The sequence below is a fragment of the Doryrhamphus excisus genome, linkage group LG18 (genome assembly GCF_037039965.1).
Source record: "Doryrhamphus excisus strain RoL-2023G ecotype Guam linkage group LG18, RoL_Dexc_Guam_v1.1, whole genome shotgun sequence".
NCBI classification, from domain to species: Eukaryota; Metazoa; Chordata; class Actinopteri; order Syngnathiformes; family Syngnathidae; genus Doryrhamphus; species Doryrhamphus excisus.
The window spans coordinates 12619448-12641080 of record NC_136374.1 but is presented as its reverse complement, the minus strand read 5'-3'; the positions used below and the strand labels follow the sequence as shown (position 1 = coordinate 12641080).

The 21633-nt window shown below is 40.4% G+C and overlaps 3 protein-coding genes across 4 annotated transcripts; 2 read left to right on the top strand and 1 right to left on the bottom strand.

Moving 5' to 3' along the window:
* Window positions 1-1534: 1534 nt before the first annotated feature.
* On the top strand, window positions 1535-4027 carry tnni1b (troponin I type 1b (skeletal, slow)). Its single transcript, XM_058055584.2, has 5 exons — window positions 1535-1595; window positions 2118-2249; window positions 2375-2464; window positions 3369-3545; window positions 3627-4027. The coding sequence occupies exons 1-5, from the start codon at window positions 1587-1589 to the stop codon at window positions 3729-3731; spliced, it is 513 nt and encodes a 170-aa protein (XP_057911567.1). The 5' UTR covers window positions 1535-1586; the 3' UTR covers window positions 3732-4027.
* A 3905-nt stretch (window positions 4028-7932) lies between these two features.
* Window positions 7933-13000, top strand: LOC131106481 (troponin T, cardiac muscle-like). The gene is made up of 11 exons (XM_058055580.2): window positions 7933-8050; window positions 8859-8882; window positions 8968-8989; window positions 9063-9126; window positions 9201-9317; window positions 9390-9467; window positions 9640-9741; window positions 9832-9938; window positions 10003-10093; window positions 12089-12129; window positions 12396-13000. The coding sequence occupies exons 1-11, from the start codon at window positions 7948-7950 to the stop codon at window positions 12433-12435; spliced, it is 789 nt and encodes a 262-aa protein (XP_057911563.2). The 5' UTR covers window positions 7933-7947; the 3' UTR covers window positions 12436-13000.
* On the bottom strand, window positions 12895-21515 carry LOC131106478 (plakophilin-1). 2 transcript variants are annotated; one of them, XM_058055575.2, is made up of 13 exons: window positions 21190-21515; window positions 19508-19584; window positions 18262-18644; window positions 17697-17835; window positions 16607-16814; window positions 16294-16462; window positions 16007-16124; window positions 15759-15935; window positions 14906-15076; window positions 14681-14834; window positions 13723-13909; window positions 13278-13362; window positions 12895-13099 (listed from the first exon to the last, which is right to left on the bottom strand). In XM_058055575.2, the coding sequence occupies exons 1-13, from the start codon at window positions 21377-21379 to the stop codon at window positions 13025-13027; spliced, it is 2133 nt and encodes a 710-aa protein (XP_057911558.2). In that variant the 5' UTR covers window positions 21380-21515; the 3' UTR covers window positions 12895-13024. The 2 variants fall into 2 exon arrangements, with proteins under 2 accessions (XP_057911558.2, XP_057911559.2); XM_058055576.2 differs by having other exon boundaries at window positions 14906-15073.
* Between the last annotated feature and the right edge of the window lie 118 nt (window positions 21516-21633).

The following is a 21633-nucleotide window of genomic DNA, read 5'->3' as shown; positions in this document are numbered from 1 at the left end:
TAATCATTTTTTCCCCACACAAAGCCATGTAGGTTTAGATTTATTTTCTTCCTTAATAATAAAAGTTTCATTTTGTCATCAACTAATATTGACATTTATTTGATGATCTGAAACATTTAAGTGACAAACATGCAAAAAAAAAAAGAAATCAAAAGGGGACAAACACTTTTTCACACCGCACTACATTATTTCTTGTGGGAAACTTGATTCAGTTAGCATACGTCTGATATTTTGCAACAAATGGATGATGCTAAAAGAGGTTCCACTATACCTGTATTGACTTGATTATACTTATACTTAATAATTAATAGTATAATAGATATTATGTTTGATGGAATACATACAGTGACTGTCCCTACTCCCACTATTCTAGTATAAGTTGTACCACTAACAATAAGAATGGACAGTGCAAGTGTGTGTGTGTGTGTGTGTGTGTGTGTGTGCTGTCACTATTTAAACCCACCGAGGGAGGAGGGACAAAAGGGATGGTGAGGGATAAATATTGGGCCTGCTCTTCCTTCCATCACTTTTTGTCTTTCTGCAACCTCACGGAGAGGTAAGGCCAACTATTACTACACTTTATAGTTTTAAAAATATATACTTGGTTCATAATTAACAATATTTTCAATGATTTATTCAGAATTTGTGTTACCTTTATTAATTAGGTTGCCATAGCAAGGTACTGTTTGGTTCATGGTAGGACTGAGTTATATAGATTCATTTATACAATTCTAAAATTCATAATTTCTTGCCATATACTAACCTAAATTACAGCATTCTGATAACTTGCACCCCCACTCACATAAAAAAAACCCTAAAGAAAATATAAATATTTTTAAAAATCACTCACCCATTTTATCTTGAGTCTAATTTAAAAACCATAATTAATATAAATACAGACGACAAGTCCAAATGACCGGTAAAGCAGGCAACATTAGTCGCCGTGTTGTTCTTTCATGTCTGCCATCACTTTGCTGTTTTTGTCTGAGGTAGGAATGCTATCAGCTCAAGTTGGGGGTGTGCGTTGACAACTTAATGTTAGCCAACATTTTTACAACTAAGACATACTAAACACAGCAGACACACAATGATAAGATCAATGCAAGATAAGACCCCCTCCACCACCCCCCTCCGATAGGACGGTTCCATTCTTGGAACACTTGTCAATGCGGTGGAATGTTTCTATAGTGGAACTAAAATGGAAACTGTATTAAGACCCTTTGGGGGCACCCACCCACCCGACCCCCCGACTCCAAAGCTCTTGAGTGGTAAAAGATGTTATTTTTGTCTTTCAGGGTCTACTCTGACAGCCAAGATGCCTGAGAAAGTGTACGTTGTTGTGTTTATTGTACCCAGTCATCACTTATTTTTACAGCCTGATTAGCAAATACATTCCCTGTGATGATGAGTGTAATTGTATATTCTATTCTATTTTTAATACTGTCTTTTCTTTCTGATGCTTCCAACAGGCCTGAGGTAAGTAAGCCTTCTAACACATTGTTTATATTTAATGCTCAACTGATTCTAATTTACGTTTCTTATTGTTTCTACAGAGGAAATCGAAAATCTCCGCCTCTCGCAAGCTCATGCTAAAGGTGAGTCTTCAGTCAAAACACTTATATGCTAGGACTACGTTTAAAAGCCATAGCATTTCAGTATGTGGAATCAAACTATGGAATGGATTGAGTAAGGAAATCAAACAATGCACAACGATGAGCCAATTCAAGAAACAATACAAGCAGTTGATGTTTGCTAAATACAAGGATGAAGAGTCTTGAACCAGTCATGATGTGCTATATATATCACTATATTGACACTTACTATGGTAACCACCTTGTACTTCGGTACGTGTCAAAAATAAAATAAAAAAATAAAAAACAAAAAAAAACTAAACTGTATTATGGAAAGCAGGAAGTGAACAAATGTAACAGTTAGTGATTGTAAATGTACCAGATGGAGGGGTAGGATTTAATAAGCTTTGCTTCTTCCTACTCCTTTTGGACATGTGGAACTGTGAACTGATTATGTGATGCATTCAATTGTAATCTGATGCATGTTCAAATGAAATTAAACCATTACCAAAATGAAGCAAATAAAGCAGTTTATTTTTGTCATAGAGCTTGATGGTGGCCAAGGCCAAAGAGGAGCTGGAGCAGGAGATGCTGGAGAAAGAGGAGCAGAAGTCCAAGTATTTGGATGAAAAAGCTCCTCCGTTACAGATTAACTCCATGAACTTAGAGGAGCTTCAGGTACTTGGACGCTGTCAAATGTTTAGTATTAATTATGAAATATACACAGAAAAACATGGCTGACTGGCAAGATTCTTCTCCCTTCCTCATTTATCCAGTTAGTGTTTGTCTTGTTTTCTATGTAGCATCTATGTGAAGAACTACACTCTAAAATTGACGTGGTGGATGAAGAGCGCTACGATATAGAAGCCAAAGTGATGCACAACACCAGAGAGGTAAAACACATCATTAGCTTCAGTCAGTGGGTGATTTAACTCGACCTGCAACAATTAATCAATTCATTCAAAATTAATCTATTATTTATCCGATTAATAAAAATAATAAAAAATCAATTAAATAAATAAATATAAATAAATAATTTAAAAATTTAATTAAAATAAAATTAGACAACAAAAATGGTCAAGTGGTTAGCGCGCAGACCTCACAGCAAGGAGACCAGGGTTCAATCCCACCCTCAGCCATCTCTGTGTGGAGTTTGCATGTTCTCCCCGTGCATGCGTGAGTTTTCTCCGGGTACTCCGGTTTCCTTCCGCATTCCAAAAACATGCTAATTGCTAACTCCAAATTGTCCATATGTATGAATGTGAGTGTGAATGGTTGTTTGTCTATATGTGCCCTGTGATTGGCTGGCCACCAGTCCAGGGTGTACCCCGCCTCTCGGTCGAAGACAGCTGGGATAGGCTCCAGCACCCCCCTGCGACGCTCGTGAGGATATGCGGTAAAAAAATAAATGAATGAACAAACTAACAAAAACAAGAACAATTGAAAAAAAAATTTTTTAATTACGAGAATGAAGTAGAAACATTGGAATAAAGTCAAAACATTGATATCAATTCAGGGATGCTCGAATCAGAGTTTTATGCCGATGTTAGACAATTTCAAGGGCCCAGGGTCTTTTTTTTTTTCATGTTCGGAAAAAAAATCGGAGCATCCCTAGTAACAACATTTTTATTTACAAGCATAACGTTTTAATACTATGACAAAAAATGGGAAATGTGTAACAAAAGAAAGACTAAAGATGCAATTTTTAGATTGGGAAAAAGTTGTGCTATTACAATATTAGAGTTAAAATACAATGGAATAAAAAAATAGACTGTGACTGTCTAACGCTGTCCTCAGATTAAAGACCTGAACATCAAGGTGTTAGACTTACGAGGGAAGTTTAAAAGACCCAGCCTTCGAAGGGTTAGGGTCTCTGCCGACGCCATCCTACGCTCGCTGCTGGGCTCCAAACACAAAGTGTCTTTGGACCTGCGAGCCAACCTCAAGTCCGTCAAGAAGGAAGACACGGAGAAGGTCAGTGAGCAGATGGATAACATCTGACAACATTTGGGACGCTCTCCTCTTGCTAACACTTTGTCCAAACATATTCCTCAGGAGAAGACGGTGGAGGTGAGCGATTGGAGGAAGAACGTGGAGGCCATGTCAGGCATGGAGGGCCGCAAGAAGATGTTTGACGCAGCCAAAGGCCCCGCCCAGTAGCGGACCATGTGGTAGAATCAACGTTCTAGTGCTAGACACAGAGTGAGCATTTTGATCCACTCCAAGAGGTGTTTTTCTTCTTTACCACAATAAACACAAGAAATTTTCAGTGTGATGACGACAAAAATTTGTGTACCAAAGATCTGAAATACAGATTGTCCTTGGGTTATATGTACAAGTTTCTTTCTCAGACTGTGATGTAAGCGGAATTTTAGTGTAAGTGGGAACTTACTTACAACTTACATTAACGCGTTACTCACTCATACTGTATACACAGAATACAATAAAAAGATTAAATACAGTCGTCCCTCAAAAATCACTCCCTCACTATATCACCTTTTTCCCCCAAAATAATAAATGATCATTGCTTCGAGATTGACTATGGCCTATTATTAGTAAAAATATATATATATTGAAAGACAGGTTATATGTATTATTGTGGCCACTAGCCATCAGTAATGTTATTAGGCATGATGTTAGATTACATCACCTCTCACAATGCACAGAGACTGGCTACTAAGCCTGCAAAGCCAAGCCGACATGCCATCCCCGAGACGGACATGCTATGACTGAGAACGACTGCGGAAAAAAAAGCTATCCTCTCAATCCATGCGGAAGTGGTATGTTTTTCCTTTCCGTTTGAAACCCTTTCTTAGGTTTAAAGTAAGTAAATTGGAGAGGCTAACTAGTCAGTTAAAAGAATAATGCGAATGTAAAAGTGACTATGGGGGTGTTATTTCATGCCTACAGGGCTCTAATAATCTGTCCAAGTTTTCTGTGCTCTATGAAAATCATTCATTCATTTTGCTTGTCCTCACGAGGGTCGCCAGCCAATCACAGGGCACATATAGACAAACAACCATTCACACTCACATTCATACCTATGGACAATTTGGAGTCGCCAATTAACCTAGCATGTTTTTGGAATGTGGGAGGAAACCGGAGTACCCGGAGAAAACCCACGCATGGGAGGGTGGAATTGAACTTGAGTCTCCTAGCTGTGAGGCCTGTGTGCTCGTCCACCATGCAGGCAAGAGAATTCATTGGTGTCATTATTATTTTTAATTTTTAATTAGTGTTTGTGGTTGAACTGCTGTATTTGTCAAAGAGGACAGAATAAAACTTGCATGGTGCAAGACCAGTGGTGTCATATTTCCACACTGTAATTTTGTCTCTTAACATTATGACTGTAATACCTCAATATTTAATTTTTATTCTTGTTAGAATTGTTGGTATTTTTTTTTGTTTAAAAAGCATTTATGGAATATGCAAAGGGTCTATGTAAAATGGTACTAAATGGTCCTGGGGTAACACTTTGGACACCCCTGCATTAGTACATTTCTCGCCATTATTGTGGGCGTTTTGTCAGTTTTTAATTTGACCACAAGATGGCAGCATCAACTTGCTGTCAGTTCATTGAGGCTGCAGGACCTTAAATCAATAGAAAAATAGCAAACTTAATGACATTAACGTATTTCAGACATAATATTATTTTGTTGCTCAGTCTAGTTTCACAGCAAAGTGAGTGCTCACTTAGTTTGATATGGCTTTGACCTACTTTGCAGGTCACAATGAACGGGTCCAATGAAAGTAACTTTAAAAAAAGCCTGCATGAATGCACAGGTTCAAGGTGCAATTCATGTGATTAAAATCATTGTATATGTTCACAAAACAACTATGAAACCAAGCTTATTTGAAAAAAAAATGACACAGTCAGTTTTGATAGCGACTACACAACATAGCATTTATGTTTATTGTTTTACTTTATGTGTATTTGTACGTTAAATGTTTGTGTTTAGAATTGCATTCATCAAAAATCTCTGCATCCGTTTATGGCCCGCACACCACAGCATGTCCACCCCTAGCTTACATGGTCATAAAAGTTATTGATAATAGCAGGTCAAGATAGTAAGATGATGAAGTAGTGTCTTTCGGGTGACAACAGTTGAATCATCGTCCCAAGTTAGTGCGCGTTATATAACGGTGGCACTCGTTCAGCACCGAATGCCACAATAAATGTCTTCTTGCAAATCAAAAGGATCTCTGGCGAAGCCTCCGAGAATGGCTGCATCCACTGGAGTAGGTTTACATGGATCACTTTGTTAGCCTAATCCCTCCCCTCCTCCTCCTCCTCCTCCTCCTCCTCCCTTTGGATCCCTTTCTGTATCCAGGTTTTTGCAGAGTAAAAATAGGCAAAGCAAGTCCACAGAGAATGCATGTTTTAATGCCCAGTTGCCATCTGTTTGCAGGTATGTGCCGGCCGCCATTGTATCCACTGCCAGGCTGCCGCCATGTGATCTACTAGTGGGTTTAAAAGCTTACAAGGGGGTCTGCATAGGCTTGGAGGACAGTGTAGACCTTTTCCCCACTGCTCACAGCAGCGCCTGGGTGAGTGTGCATTCTCCTTTTTAAACATGAAATCATTCAAAACGCCATCTTTTTTTGCTCACCAGGTGAACCTTTTAAAGGTGATTCATCTTCAGACATGTCAGACACCGAGGAGGACGCTTATGAGTGAGTATCGACTCGGTAGAGTCACGCTACACAAAAGGTGGCGAGATGAGCAACTAACAGGTTCTTTTGCTTGTGGTTTTGTTGCAGGGAACACCGTAAGTCCGTTTGTCTGCTCGGTCAACCCGACGACACGCAGCTGCTGCACATAGTAAATGGAAAAGATGATTTCTTTGAAAAATGATGCTGCATGTTATAGAAATGATTCATTTTAACTGGCCTGCTAATGTGGGAAACATGTTGAAGTGCAATGGAACCTTAAATCATATTTGGAAATATAATGTCTTTGGTAATTAGCGTTACATTATATTTTTATGGAACGTTTTCAATTGAATTGGGTTGAATATGTGTGCATGTGTGTGTAAAAATCCATTTTTATTTAATTGCATTTTATTGATTATTCCTTATTATTCATACACTTAAAGTATACTGTATAATATATATATATATATTTTTATTTATTGTTTTATATATATATATAATATTATTATACAGTGTGTGTGTATATATATATATAAATTATTTAAAAAATATAAATATATATAATATTTATATATATATATATATATTATATATTTATATAATATATATAAATGTATATATATATAACTATAAATAAAAATTATATATATAATATAAAAAATATAATATATATACATACATACACAACATTTTATTTACATCCTTTTAAGTCACACTATATATAATTATATAAATTCTATACTTCATATAAATACTATATACAATACAATTGTATCACATTTTTTCACGCCTATTTTGAGAAATATTTTAGCATTACCTGTCTAATAAAAGTGGAAAAATGACTCCAAACAATAGTAAGAATAAAATATAAACAACTTTATATCAGAGGGGTGTTTATCGCTTTCTAATTTGGCAATACTTTTTTTTTTCTATGGCTGTCATCACACATTTCCTCAATAGTTCGTCTAGACTACTAGTCCATTGCGGAAGTATTTAAAAAAAACTGCTGAATGAACTTTAAGAAATATTTTCCATCCAAAATGTCCCCTTAATGGGTGTTTGACTTTGGAGGTTCCAGTGTATGAAGTAAGTCAGCTTTAGGAGGCTGCTTGTGTTTTCTCTGCCACTTTATGTGCTGCTTTACACACTTAAGCCTGATACTTAACACACTGTGCGCTAAGCTGCTGGCTTCCCTGTAGTCTTTTGTATTTTTGGCGTTCTGTTGCCACTGTATAGCAGCAGCTGCCTGGGCGCCATGTTGCCCTTTGTCCTCTGTTCAGTCTTGCAGTGAAGGTGGACATTTATTTTGGAAAGGCACGCTATGTACGGTGGTGTGAAAAAGTGTTTGTCCCGTTCCCGATTTCTTTTGTTTGTGAGGATAAGTGGTAGAAAATGAATGAATGAATGGAATTTACTATTAAGGGAGAAAACAATATCCAAAAGGAATGTCGCATTTCAGAAAAAAACATCAAACCAACAGTAGAATATGGTGGTGGTGGTATGATGGTCTGGGGCTGTTTTGATGGAAGACTTGAAACCAACTTGGGTTTTTCTCCCTTAATAATAAAAAAAATAATTCAAAAGCTGCATTTGTGTTCAGTTATGTTATCATTGACAAATAAGTACATTTGATGATCTCAAACAAGAGCGACAAACACTTTTTCACACCACTTCATACAGTAGTGATAAATACCCCTGTCGTGATGCTCGGTGCAATGAACCTATGTCTATGTTGCTATGTTTGCCTGCTAACTCTTCATGCTTGCTTTGCACAGAAGAGGATGAAGAAGCAGAGGAGGAGGAGATAGATGAGGAGGAGGTAGAAGGTAGTTTCTTCCATTCCAGCTTGAAGTCATTTGATGGCTAACACACGTTTACCAGCATGTCATCACTGCTGCTGTCATAAACATGCTCTCGTCGTAAAAAAAAAAAAACAACAACATGTCATTTAAAGGTTTATGCTTGAGGACAACAGATCTTTATGAAAGATAAGGTGCTCAAGGACCTTCTGCAATTTATTAGAATTTTTAAATGCCTATTGTATGTGCCATAACAGTATTCACTATGTCTTTTATTTAATTCGTCATTATGTTTTTGGAATGTGCGAGGAAACCGGAGTACCTGGAGAAAACTTGCATTAAAAAAATGTGTAAGAATCATTAAAATGAATTATACTTTTTTTACATTAATTAAAATAAAAAATAATTAAAATAAAAAATAATAATTACATTAATTAAAATTATTATAAATTAAATTATTAATAATAAAAAGTTATTAAAATATTTAAAAAATAATAAAATAGTGTCAGTTTTTCTCTGCGTATAAGTAGCATTGCCTGTGTCATACGTCTTTGTCACATGACACCACATGAACATTTAACTGTTTCAAATCTTCCCTGTTGTTGGCTGTCACTCATCCACTTTCAGCTGTTCCCTTTCAACCTGACCAACTGGAAAAACTTGTCTTTTTTTCCCCCCACAAGTAAACTACCTATTTTAAGTACACCGGCACAATCTAATAACAATGTATACCACCTGGCATTGCACAGGTGGACTTAATATTGTGATGTATAATATATTCAGTCCTAAATATGGAGGTTTAAAAGTGTTTTGTGACGTCTCTGCCTTTCAACAGATGCTGGGGAAGATCATGATGGAGGTATGGATGACTTGTGAAAGCAGTCATGTTGTACATTAAGTGGCTTGTTGATATTTTGCTTTTTTTTCATGACATGGATGTGCAGAAGATGCCAAAAGGAAGTCAAGGTAATACACAAATCCATTTAATTAAAGCATAAATCACATGAAGAGACCGTTAAGGGTGGTTTATTTCCTTCAGGCATGCTTTTGTTCCCAACTTGGCTGCTCCCAAAATTCCAGATGGAGAAAAAGTGGACTTTGATGTAAGTTGCACAGGAAGAGGTTTACATCTGAATTTTGACATCTAACCATCAAAGTCTTTGTGGTGTGTCTTGAGGACATCCACCGAAAGCGTATGGAGAAGGACCTGACGGAACTCCAAACGCTAATCGAGGATCACTTTGAGAAGCGCAAGAAGGAGGAAGAGGAACTCCTCAGCCTCACCGACCGCATTGTGCGTTCACGGCAACGAGAAAATGCCTTCATCAAAAAGCGACATTTATTATTGTCTCTTTTCCGACGTCAGGAGAAGCGCAGGTCCGAGAGAGCAGAGCAGATGAAGATCAGAGCCGAGAGGGAAAAAGAAAGACAGAACAAACTGGCGGTAATCATGTTACATCACCATCTACGCCACGGTTTTCGCTTAAAATCTAGTTCAACTCTATTCAGTCTTGTTTTTGAACATTTGACCTACGACCTTCATGACACAATTATAAACACATGAAAAAAAAAATTCAGATGCAAATATTTATATTAATAATATATTTTCCCCGCAGGAGGAGAAAGCCAGGAAAGAGGAGGAAGAGGCTAAGAAGAAAGCAGACGACGACGCCAGGAAGAAGCTGATCCTGAGCAACTTGAGCTTCACTGGTTATAAGGTGAAAGAACACGTCACCTCACTGGCCAATTCATTAGGTACAGCAGCACCTCTAAAGCCAAAATGAAACGTTATTCCCATCCTGGCGCAGACGCAGACCGGGCCGAAAAGACAAACTGAGCGGGAGAAGAAGAGGAAGATCTTGAATGAGCGCCGCAAGGAGCTGAACATCGATCACCTGAGGGAGGACCAACTCAGGTGACGTTACTTAGTCTTGTCTATCCATCCATGGCCTGTATCAATCAATCAATCAATCAAACAGGCAAAAAGTCAAAGAGCTGTCAGACTGGATGCGCCAACTGGAGGCAGAGAAGTTTGAACTTCAGTACAAGTACATGAAGCAGAAGTATGAGGTCAGTTCCACCAGTGTCATCTCACAATCAGTTTCATAGATTAATAATAAAATAAAATAAAAATAAATAAAAACAATAAAAAAAACTATTAGGAAAGCAGGAAGTGAACAAATGTAACAGTTACATTCATTCCAGCGCAAGAAAACAAGTCAATACGGCCTAGCTAACAATAGACTTCATGGGAAATACCTATTTTGACGCTAAATATCACCTCGTACTTCGGCACATGACAAAAAAATTAAATAAATAAAAAATAACGGAAAAATAATCTTAAACCATATTAGGAAAGCAGGAAGTGAACAAATGTAACAGTTACTGATTGTAAAAGTACCAGATGGAGGGGTAGGAGTTAATAAGCTTTGCTTCTTCCTACTCCTTTTGGACATGTGGAACTGTGAACTGATTATGTGATGCATTCAATTGTAATCTGATGCATGTTCAAATGAAATTAAACCATTACCATTACCATAGATTGCCATGCAACTAATAAGGCATACCAACAAATCATTAAATTTTGTACTAAATTAAACGCATTTTGTACATAATCAAGGCCTCCCATGTGAACACTTAAAGGGGACCTATTATTTAAAGGGAACTACATTTTTCTGACCTATAAATGTAGTTGAAATGTTGTATTCTCGTGTTAAATGATGTAACAGTTTCAGATAATGACGTTTGCGCATTTTGAAAGAGATTCTTTATATGGGCCTGCCCGTGTACAAGCTGAGTGGGACTAAATTGTTGAAATTAAATTAAAATAGACTCTTAAAATAGCTTTCTGTGCGGGTTATCGTGTGTAGCTGCTCTTTCGGAGTCAACAACTCGATACAAAGCTCCGAAAATGAGCATAATAGTCCCCTTCAAAATATACACTGTAGTACACATGCCAACCTGTGTGTGGTGCTGTAATGCTGCCACATACAAAGAAAAGCGAAGAAGACCACACATGTCACGCGCGCACTGAATAAGACTTCAAAGATGGCGGTCACAACAGTGGGATCCCATTAAGTATTTTCTATTCAGTTTCTCTGTAAAATAGGGACTCATTTGCTACATTCCGCAGGGTTACGAATCTAATGAGCACTCATGGTGTGGCATGTACATTAAAGTAACAAAGTGCTTTAATGCCACTTACCTTGTCCACAGTCCGTCTGCGTGTCGGTAGTCGACTACTCTTCCGTCACAAAGATCGTTGCGGTCCGTTTCCACAAAGTGATGCATGCTTTGCAGTTTTTAGCAAGTGAAGTTATTGCGTGGTGCGTCCTCCAGACAAGTTAAATGACACCGAGGATTGACTTCCGGGCTCTGATGTCATTAGCGTACTTGAACAAACAGGTGGGCATTGGTTAAAGCCAACACCGACCTACAGAGCACTCTCAAAACCTCCACGTTTAAACTGCACCTGCTTTACGGCAGCCTGTCGTAAATAAGTAGCCATTGTCCAGGAATGAAAAGCAGGGAATATGGACTGACTTGTTTGCAGTATGTTTGCAGCAAACAATATAATAATGTCCTGGGGAAAAAAAATCAGAATTTTGGTCCTAATTATTTTTATTTTATATAATTATTTCCTAATTTTATTTTTTTCACCTTAATCTGATGGTTTTTTGTATTTAATAAACTGACCATTTTGCTGCATTGTGTTCCCAATAAAATTAAATTGTCAGAAAAATTGCAGCATTTTCACCCTAATAAATGGACTAATCTGATGTTTTTACATTCCATTAACTTTTCTACTGAATAAATTGACCTTTTTGCTGCATGCGGTTCATAATAAAGTGGCAAATTTTCTGAATTATGTTCCTAACTGCTGCATTTTCACCTTAATAAACTATGCACTCTCAAAACTGTTGTAATTTGTACCTAATACATTTGACTGATTCCCTCCTAATGAATTCACTGGTGGTATTTTGTACTTAATAGTTGAACTTGTTTGTACTTAATAAATTGTCATGCTGCTTAGCATGAAAGTGACTTAAATGCGTCTGCTCACAGGTGACGGTGCTGAGGAACCGTGTCAGCGATCATCAGAAAATGTAAGCCCACTTTTGAGAATCAATAGCAACTATGGCCACCTCCTAAAGTGGGCCACCCGGGTTTTAAGTGGGTATGTGAGGAAGCAACCATTGGCGCTTTGGGATTCTGCGGTGAGGTGGTCTCAACGGGGTATGACAGCTGAACGGTTTTAAGTGCAACATGATCCCATCTGGGTTAAACCACTATTACTTAGTTTTCTTGTAACATTTTATGACGTTTTGGCAGCTTTGACGACCTCTTCCTGACCTTTCACTTTCATTCTCAGCTCAAAGGGCAGCAGGACCAAGCGTGGCCTGAGGAAGTAACTACAGCCGCCCCGGAATCCTGAGACTGGAGCTGAGTGTCACCAGCTAACGTGTCATTCATGCACCAGTGAAAGTGTCTAATATAAGAAAGTAACTTGATGATTGTTATTTAGCACCTGAACACAACACCGAAATTGCTTCATCTCTATTTGTCTTTGTGTTTTTTTTGGACGTGGGAATTGTTAACACTCCCTAATGACGTCATTACATTACAGTTACATTCAATGAGCGCTAATCTGATGTTATTGTCTGCTCTATTTTACCGTCACGAACATTCCCAATGATTAGATTTTTATAGAAATACATCCTGGGAAAATTGTAACATCCTCCATGAGACTCTGGAGTTGCCTCAAAGCCAAGCAAAGGTCAAGGAGGTTAAAATCCCAGCGAAGGGCGGAGTGGAAAGACATGTTTGTATCTGCAAGTATAGCCTGCAGCCACCTGACACAGTATGTTTCCCCGTAATAAAACTTTATTGACACTTTCTTTTCAAAACAACCGTGGGAAATAAAAAGATTTTCCAAGAATTTGGACAAGGGACACGCTGTCAAGTTGTAGCTGAAATGAGACAGGATGCCCGGGATGCGCCCTAGTTGACGACGTAAGCCGCCTTATGCGCCGCCGTTGTGATGTCGTTCACGAACGCCGACTTGTTCATTCCTTGCTGCGGGGGACAAACAGTCACAAGACAAATCAGCGCGGCAGAACATCTTAGACGTTTGTCTGCGGCGAGAAGGAACGATGAACGCCTCCTCGAACCTGAGCTGCGGCATTCCTCGGCTTAGTAAACTTAATCCTGGGAGCTGTTTTCTCACAAATACCAGAGAGAGGCGTAAACTCACCTTCTTCAGGAGGTTCTGGATGTCTTTGTCACACCACAGGTGGTACAGAAACAGCGATGCCGCTTTGCTAGTCTTGGGGAAATATCTATGGAGGAGAAGCGGTTGTAGGATTAAACAGAATAGAGAACACCACTCACATTTCAGCAAGAATTTGTATTATTATATAGCTTCTCAAAGGACAATACTATTGTTACTTTACGTGTAAATTAGAATAGTCTGTGTAAAGCTTGTATAGCAGGAAAGATTTACTATTTGGGGCTGTATGAGTGCTGCCGGCACTGCGGAGTTTCTATAGTCTACAAAATGCTTGCTGAAATGTGTTGTACAAAAAAAAAAAAGTTGTAAAAAGTTGTACTCACTATTGTGAGATACTGTTGAAGCAGAATGGAATACATACATTATATAATATAATATAATATAATATACCTTTCATCGTCCCACTTGCCTGTTTTGGCTGAGCTCCTGCAGCGAGTTAATAAGACTTCCGTTCAACAGGTGCTTGCCTCTCTCGGGTTCCTTTGTGAGCAGAAAGTTGGCCGTCTGGCACGCCAGGGCCAGCGTGTCGTCCGATTCGTTACCTTCTCTGGTGCCCGCCTGGAGGATGCTCAGCAGCTCGGGAAGCACTTTCCGAGCTGAGGCGAAAAGGTTGGATGGATGAAAAAGGTTCATTCATTCATTAATTTTCTACCGCTTTTCCTCACGAGGGTCGCGGGGGGTGCTGGAGCCTATCCCAGCTGTCTTTGGGCGAGAGGCGGGGTACACCCTGGACTGGTCGCCAGCCAATCACAAGGCACATTAAGACAAACAACCATTCACACTCACATTCATACCTATGGACAATTTAGAGTCGCTAATAAACCTAGCATGTTTTTGGAATGTGGGAGGAAACCGGAAGCCGAGGGTGGAATTGAACCCTGGTGTCCTAGCTGAGTGGTCTGCGCGCTAACCACTCGACCGCCGTGCAGCCCTCAACTCATTCAATGAATGAGTTAATTCATTGAATAATTAATAATAATTAATACAAAATAATTAATAATAATTAATAATAATTAATAACTAATAATAACTAATAACAACTAATAATAATTAATAATAATTAATAATAATTAATAATAATTAATAATAATTAATAATAATTAATAATAATTCATAATAACTCATAATATTTCACAATAATTCACAGTTCACAATTCGTAGTTCAGAGTTCATAATTCACAATTCAATCGTTTAATTCATTAGTTCATTAGTTAACTCATGAGTTAACTGGATTGCATAAAAACTACCTAAACAATGTGTACTTTGTGAAGGGTTGTTGCCATTACCTTTTTCCCTATCAAGAGCCAACAGTACGGCCCATCAATCAAACACTAAAAATGATACTTTAGCGTGATGAGTTTTCTTACCTAAGGTGCTGTGCAAGTTTGCGTTCTTGGACAGGTTGCGTACCAACGCCACTGCGTTTCTCTGCACGCTAACTTTATCCGACTTCAAAAGAGGGGTGACGGCCTGCAGGCCGTCCAGTTTCTGCACAATGGTCTGGCTCATGACGTTGGACACCTAAATACACAACACAAGCATGAAAATAGAGCTTTAAAAATGTCATATTTCATGTTATTTGGGATTCTTACAACGCCTTCATGTGCGGTGAGGTTCTGCAGAGCTCCGGAGCAGGCTTCTTGGGTTTCTTCTTGCTGACTAGAGCGGAGCAAGAACAAGTAGGTCTGCAGAGTCTTGGAGTGGATGAGCCAGCCTGCACCACTCGGATGGGGGTCCTCCACAACAGGGAAGTCGAAGTACTGCTAGAAAGAAGGGGAGGAGGCTTATTATTGGACATAGAAAAGAACAGAATAATGCATATCTATTAAGAAAATGCTCCAAATATAGCTGAGATTATTTTTGAGTTTATTTGAACCAATGTTGTAAAAGCGTGAAGGAGCTCCGATCAATCGACCGCCGATCAATATCAGCCGATATTTGCTTTAAAACGCTCAACATTCAGAACAATAATGTCTGCCGTGTGTAGGACTTCCTGTCTTTGTGACCAAGCAAAACGAGCCTGACTGTGATAACGCTTTTAAAAACATTGGTGCAGCATTTGAGGGATGGGCTTGGCAGGGTCGTGGTGAGTTTGAGGCTCGCAATGTGATCATCCATCAGGCCCCGATCCCAAACCCGCTGTACTTGAAGGTGTATGCAATATTTGGGGATGCGTATCGTCTCAGTACGGATTTGGGAGCATAGAGACACTATGTAGCACTTTTCGTGCAGGAGGAACTTTTGTTGTATGCGGGGCTGCGTCGAGCTACGGATGATGTGTGATGCGTGTGACCTTTTGCAACCACTTCTGACTTCTTGGTGGGTGCACCTCAGTTTCGACACTTCCCAAATTCGGCTGTCCAATAATCGTGCACAGCCGGTATGGACAGTGACGTTTGAACGTGTGCGCTAATTATAAGTGACTCTAATGCGACCTTATCTTACCTTGCTTTCTGACCCTTGCCTCTGTGGACTGAAGCAGCCAATAGGACCGGCGTCGCCCTCACCATCACCCTTGCTAACCGGCATGGCCAGTGCTGTGATGCGGTTGAACAAGCCCGGCGCCTCGGTCTGCAGCTGGAAGGTGAGGTTGTGCAGGATGCACACGCAGTTCTCTACAGACTGTTTTCCAAACGCGTGTTAGCAACACATGCACGCTCTAGTCCGGTGTCGGGATTCGTAAAGACACTGACCTTATCTTCCGGTTTGCCAGCGTCCACACAATCATCAAGGTAAGCGACCAGAGAGTCGACCAAACCGCGACACTTCCTCATAGTCTGGCGGTTGCTTTGCTTTGTGCTGCTGAGGTTTCTGTCACAATACGAACATAAATATGATAAATGACAAATGATAAAAACATGCTACATCATTTGGAACGAAGCACGTTCCTGGCCTAATTCTCTGCACATAAGAGTATTTTATCTAGAGGGGAGCAGTGGAGGAAGACATCCTCGAAGAAAACGAGTGAAAAAGCTCTTACCGTAGACAACTTGTGGCGTGGAAGAAGGTTTCGTGGTCGGGGCCGTGGATGGCGGCCCGCTCTGAACTTGTGGTGTAAGGCAGGATGATGCGGTCCATCAGGACAGGCAGAGTGGTCTTAAGAAGGTCCGTCTTCAAGCTGTTGGTGGACGACAAATTCCACAGAAGACCTGACGAGCGAGAAAAATGATTTGCCTTCAAATGAATGTTGTGTTGTTTTTTCGATTTAATACGCTAGAGTAGCTCCATGTTGATATTGGCAGAATACACTTCCTTGTGATTGACAGGTGGATTATTGGTGTTGTACTTTGTACCTGTCAGCTGTTTCTGGATCTCCACTGAGTCGGTTTCTCTGAGCAGAGCTACAGCGGCCGCGATGCCTCCCAAGCGTTGGATCTCCTCCTTGTTGCTGTTGTTTTTAAAGGAAAGGTTGCGCAGGGCGGCCGAGGCCGCTTGATTGAGGCGCAGGCTGGGGCTTTGCAGGAGCGCCACCAGGGGAGCTATTCCATTCAGTTTCAACACCTGAGGGATCGGACAAATGAGAGGAGTCAACGTAGACCAGGAACTCCAGGACTTAGACCACAAATATCAAAATGTGCCTTATTGAGCAATCAGTAGTGTGTGTTCATTCATTCATTTCGACTGCTTATCTTCACAAAGGTTCCGGGGGTGCTGGAGCCTATCCCAGCTGTCTGGTGGCCAGCCAATCACAGGGCACATATAGACAAACAACCATTCACACTCACATTCATACCTATGGACAATTTGGAGTCGCCAATTAACCTAGCATGTTTTTGGAATGTGGGAGGAAACCGGAGTACCCGGAGAAAACCCACACATGCACGGGGAGAACATGCAAACTCCACACAGAGATGGCCGAGGGTGGAATTGAACCCTGGTCTCCTAGCTGTGAGGTCTGCGTGCTAACCACACAATCGCCGTGCCGCCCAATTCAACAAATATTATATAAAAAAAAACATTCATTTTCACGGTCGTTTGGGGTTGCTGGAGCCTATCCCAGCTGTCTTCAGGCAAGAGGCGGGGTACACCCTGGACTGGTGGCCAGCCAATCACAGGGCACATATAGACAAACAACCATTCACACTCACATTCATACCTATGGACAATTTGGAGTCGCCAATTAACCTAGCATGTTTTTGGAATGTGGGAGGAAACCGGAGTACCCGGAGAAAACCCACGCATGCACGGGGAGATGGCTCCACAAACTCCACACAGAGATGGCCGAGAGTGGAATTGAACCCGAGTCTATCTGTATTTTGTAAACATCCGCAGCTACTTCAAGCATACCAGTCAAAAGTTCTTAAGACACAGCAAACATGCATGAAGCAACATGACCTTTGAACCCGGTGGTAATCTCGACAGTGTAATAATCAGATAAGTCACCTCTTCCTTGGCTTTGTCGTCAATGAAGGTGTTGTGTTGGATGTAAGCAACCCCACAGTGTTTGTATCTGTCATCCTCGTTGGAGAGAAACTCCACAGCTTCCTTCATGGTGAGGTCGGCCATTCCACTGTTCCCCGACCTGGAAGTAGAATGTATGTATATTCATTCATTCATTTACTACCGCTTATCCTCACAAGGGTCGCGGGGGGTGCTGGAGCCTATCCCAGCTGTCTTCGGGCAAGAGGCGGGGTACACTCTGGACTGGTTGCCAGCCAATCACAGGGCACATATAGATAAACAACCATTCACACTCACATTCATACCTATGGACAATTTGGAGTGGCATGAACCTAGCATGTTTTTGGAGTGTGGGAGGAAACCGGTACCCAGAGAACATACAAACTCCACACAAAGATGGCCGAAGGTGGGATTGAACTCGGGTCTCCTAGCTGTGAGGCTAACCACTAGACCGCCGTGCAGCCCCTGTATGTATATTCATAAGCATTTATACATGAATAAGTGTAGAGTGGTTAGTAGTATGACCTTAATATGACCTTAACCTTACCCAGAATCCCCTTTGCTGTTGGTGACACTCTCCATGACAAGAGGCTTTGACTGGGTTTTGTTGGTCTCGGCTTGCTTGCATACAAACTGCTGATTGTTGCTGATGAGTTGCTGACTGGTCGTCCTCTCCGCCCTGTAGGTGCTGCGGTTGGTGTTGGAGAGGAGTCTCTGTGGAGGATTGTAGCGTTTGGGCAAAGAGTGCTGCTGCTGCTGCCGCCGGCCAAGGTCGGGTTCATCGTGGTTGGCGGGAACCAGGCCCAGAGTAACGGGTCCGACGTGGGAGGAGCCATGGTCGTAGCGATGGGTTAAAGAGCTCTTCTTCTTGGCTGTGCTGCTCGCTGTGTTGTTGGTGACTTTGCGGTTGATGTTTTTTTCTTGAGAGAGCTGCAAAGATAAAGAGCATTATTCATTTTTTTCTACTGCTTATCCTCACGAGGGTCGTGGGGGGTGCTGGAGCCTATCCCATTCTCATACTCACATTCATACCTATGGACAATTTGGAGAGACCAAATAGCCTAGCATGTTTTTGGAATGTGGAAGGAAACCCACGCATGCACGGGGAGAACATGCAAACTCCACACAGAGATGGCTGTGGGTGGAATTGAACCCGGGTCTCCTAGCTGTGAGGTCTGCACGCTAACCACTCCACCACCGTGCAGCCATAAAAAGCATTATTCATTCATTTTCTACCGCTTTTTCCTCACGAGGGTCGCGGGGTGTGCTGGAACCTATCCCAGCTGTCTTCGGGCGAGACTGGTGGCCAGCCAATCACAGGACACATATAGACAAACAACCATTCACACTCACATTCATACCTATGGACAATTTGGAGTCGCCAGTTAACCTAGCATGTTTTTGGAATGTGGGAGGAAACCGGAGTACCCGGAGAAAACCCACGCATGCATGATGAGAACTTGCAAACTCCACACAGAGATGGTCGAGGGTGGAATTGAACCTGGGTCTCCTAGCTGTGAGGTCTGCGCGCTAACCACTCAACCACCATGCAGCCATAAATAGCATTAGTAAATGAAAAAGCGTGCAATGTCAGCTTTTTTGTGTGTTGACTCGTTTTCAGTGGATGGTAGATCTATACTGTTATACCAGCTGTACATTGACTACTTTAAAGCATCGTATTGCCATATTAAAAGGCTTGCTGAAATATGACAGCTGTACAGTACTCGGTCACTTCCATATCCGCAGTTTTCAAGCTACTAGGACAGCACAGGACACAAATGACAGGTACTAACGGTTTTTGAGTAGCCATTCCCAAAGAAGGCGTTTCCATTGGAGGTGCTGGAATCGTAAAACACATCAGTCAAAGGGCCTGTAGAGAAAGTAAAGGAGAAAACAAACAGCTTATCAGCTGTCATCACTTCCAAACAGAGATTGGCGTTTACTGCCTTGAAGTCAAAACTGTTATCTTTTCATTCCCACAGTTCCCCACAATGGTTCAAACGTAGCGCTTTGAAAAGACTTGCATGGAGGTTCACGGCGTAAACTACTCAATTAGAGAAACCTGTTGGTTCATCGTTGACAGCTGCCTAATTACACAAGCCTGCCAAGAACAATTTACCGTATACAACTGCTCCGTATTATATATATATTTTTTAATAAATATCCCAAATGTGAGTAATGTACACGCGTACCAAATGTTGACAAACCATACATGAACCTTGAACTTAACACCCTCAACAGCCTGATACTGGAGCTTAATATTAAAGGTTTTATGTGGCCAATATGATATAATTTTTATGATGCCACTCCTCTGGGAACCACCTGCTCTTACTTCAATACGCCAAGGAGTAATTAGACTATGATCTGGTCTGACATATAGTACATTATTCTTTTCAGATTTTTATGCTGTCAAATGTCAAATGGGTGAGACAGATACCTCAGTATGGTTATAAAATAGTGAAATATTAAGAACGTAGCAGATAACAATGGCTCACAATGTACCTTATCTAAATTTACCAGCTCATTGTGCAATAGTACATATCATACTCACAAAAATGTATGATATGCACAACTGTATTGTAAGTATTGAAGATGTACATGTTACACGTGTGCATTGAAAATGACAGAAGCTCATATTAAGTGAATATATAAAGTTTATATAAAGTGATTAGTATATTATCAATACATAATTTAATGATTTTATTTCATTGTGTCTTTGCAGTTCATTACAGTTATGGCATACTAGACAATTTATAACCCTGGCTGCTGTATATTATTTAACATGTGCATATTTCAGGTTAATAATATGGTTATAATATGAACACTATTGTGCATATAACACATCATTTGTTGAATATATTTTACTGTATATTCTAAATAAATGTAGATTTAATTAATAAATGCTGTGATAAAATGAGTTATTGCATTTAATGCATATCATTTCCAACATATGTGAATAATTCCCGTTTTTTTCAATTATAACTGTAAAGCCCTGCATTACAACCTAACTTGAATATTTCCTCTTTTCAATTATAACTGTAAAGCCCTGCATTACAACCTAACTTGAATATTTCCTCTTTTCAATTATAACTGTAAAGCCCTGCATTACAACCTAACTTGAATATTTCCTGTTTTCAATTATAACTGTAAAGCCCTGCATTACAACCTAACTTGAATATTTCCTGTTTTCAATTATAACTGTAAAGCCCTGCATTACAACCTAACTTGAATATTTCCTGTTTTCAATTATAACTGTAAAGCCCTGCATTACAATCTAACTTGAATATTTCCTGTTTTCAAATATCACTGTAAAACCCTGCATTACAACCTAACTTGAATAGTTCCTGTTTTTTTCAATTATAACTGTAAAGCCCTGCATTACAACCTAGCTTGTTTATAGTTGTGCAATAAAATCAAAGTCAAGATGCAATACAACTATGAAATGTTTCCATATAAAAAGCCGTAAAGTTCTTACTAGTAGGAGACAAAGAGGTGGAGCCAGTCCTGCTGCTTGAATGCCTCGACCGGGTCCTCTGCACGGTCTGGACCTGCTCCATAACCCGCTGCTGCCCGGATCGGTACTGGTGGTGGGTGGAGGGTAGGGCCAGTGATGTGTCGTCCACGTTGATGGCGAGGGCCGATTTGAGAGGCTCCAGATGGGCCATGACTCGCTCACCACTGCGGCTGGTTCCGAGGATTTCGGAACGGGGATCCAGTTCCGTCAGGTGAGAGCGAAGCAGCAGGCAAGGCAGGGGATGGCGCACCTTAGACTGACCGCACCCTAATACGCACTTTGCCCGTTTTTTTTTTTTAAATCTCCACCTGGTTTACCGGTTTCACCTGCTGGAGACAAGCGGCACAGCATGATTAGGCTTTCAACCCAAAATGGGGCAGTTTTATTCCACTGTATGCTTGAAAT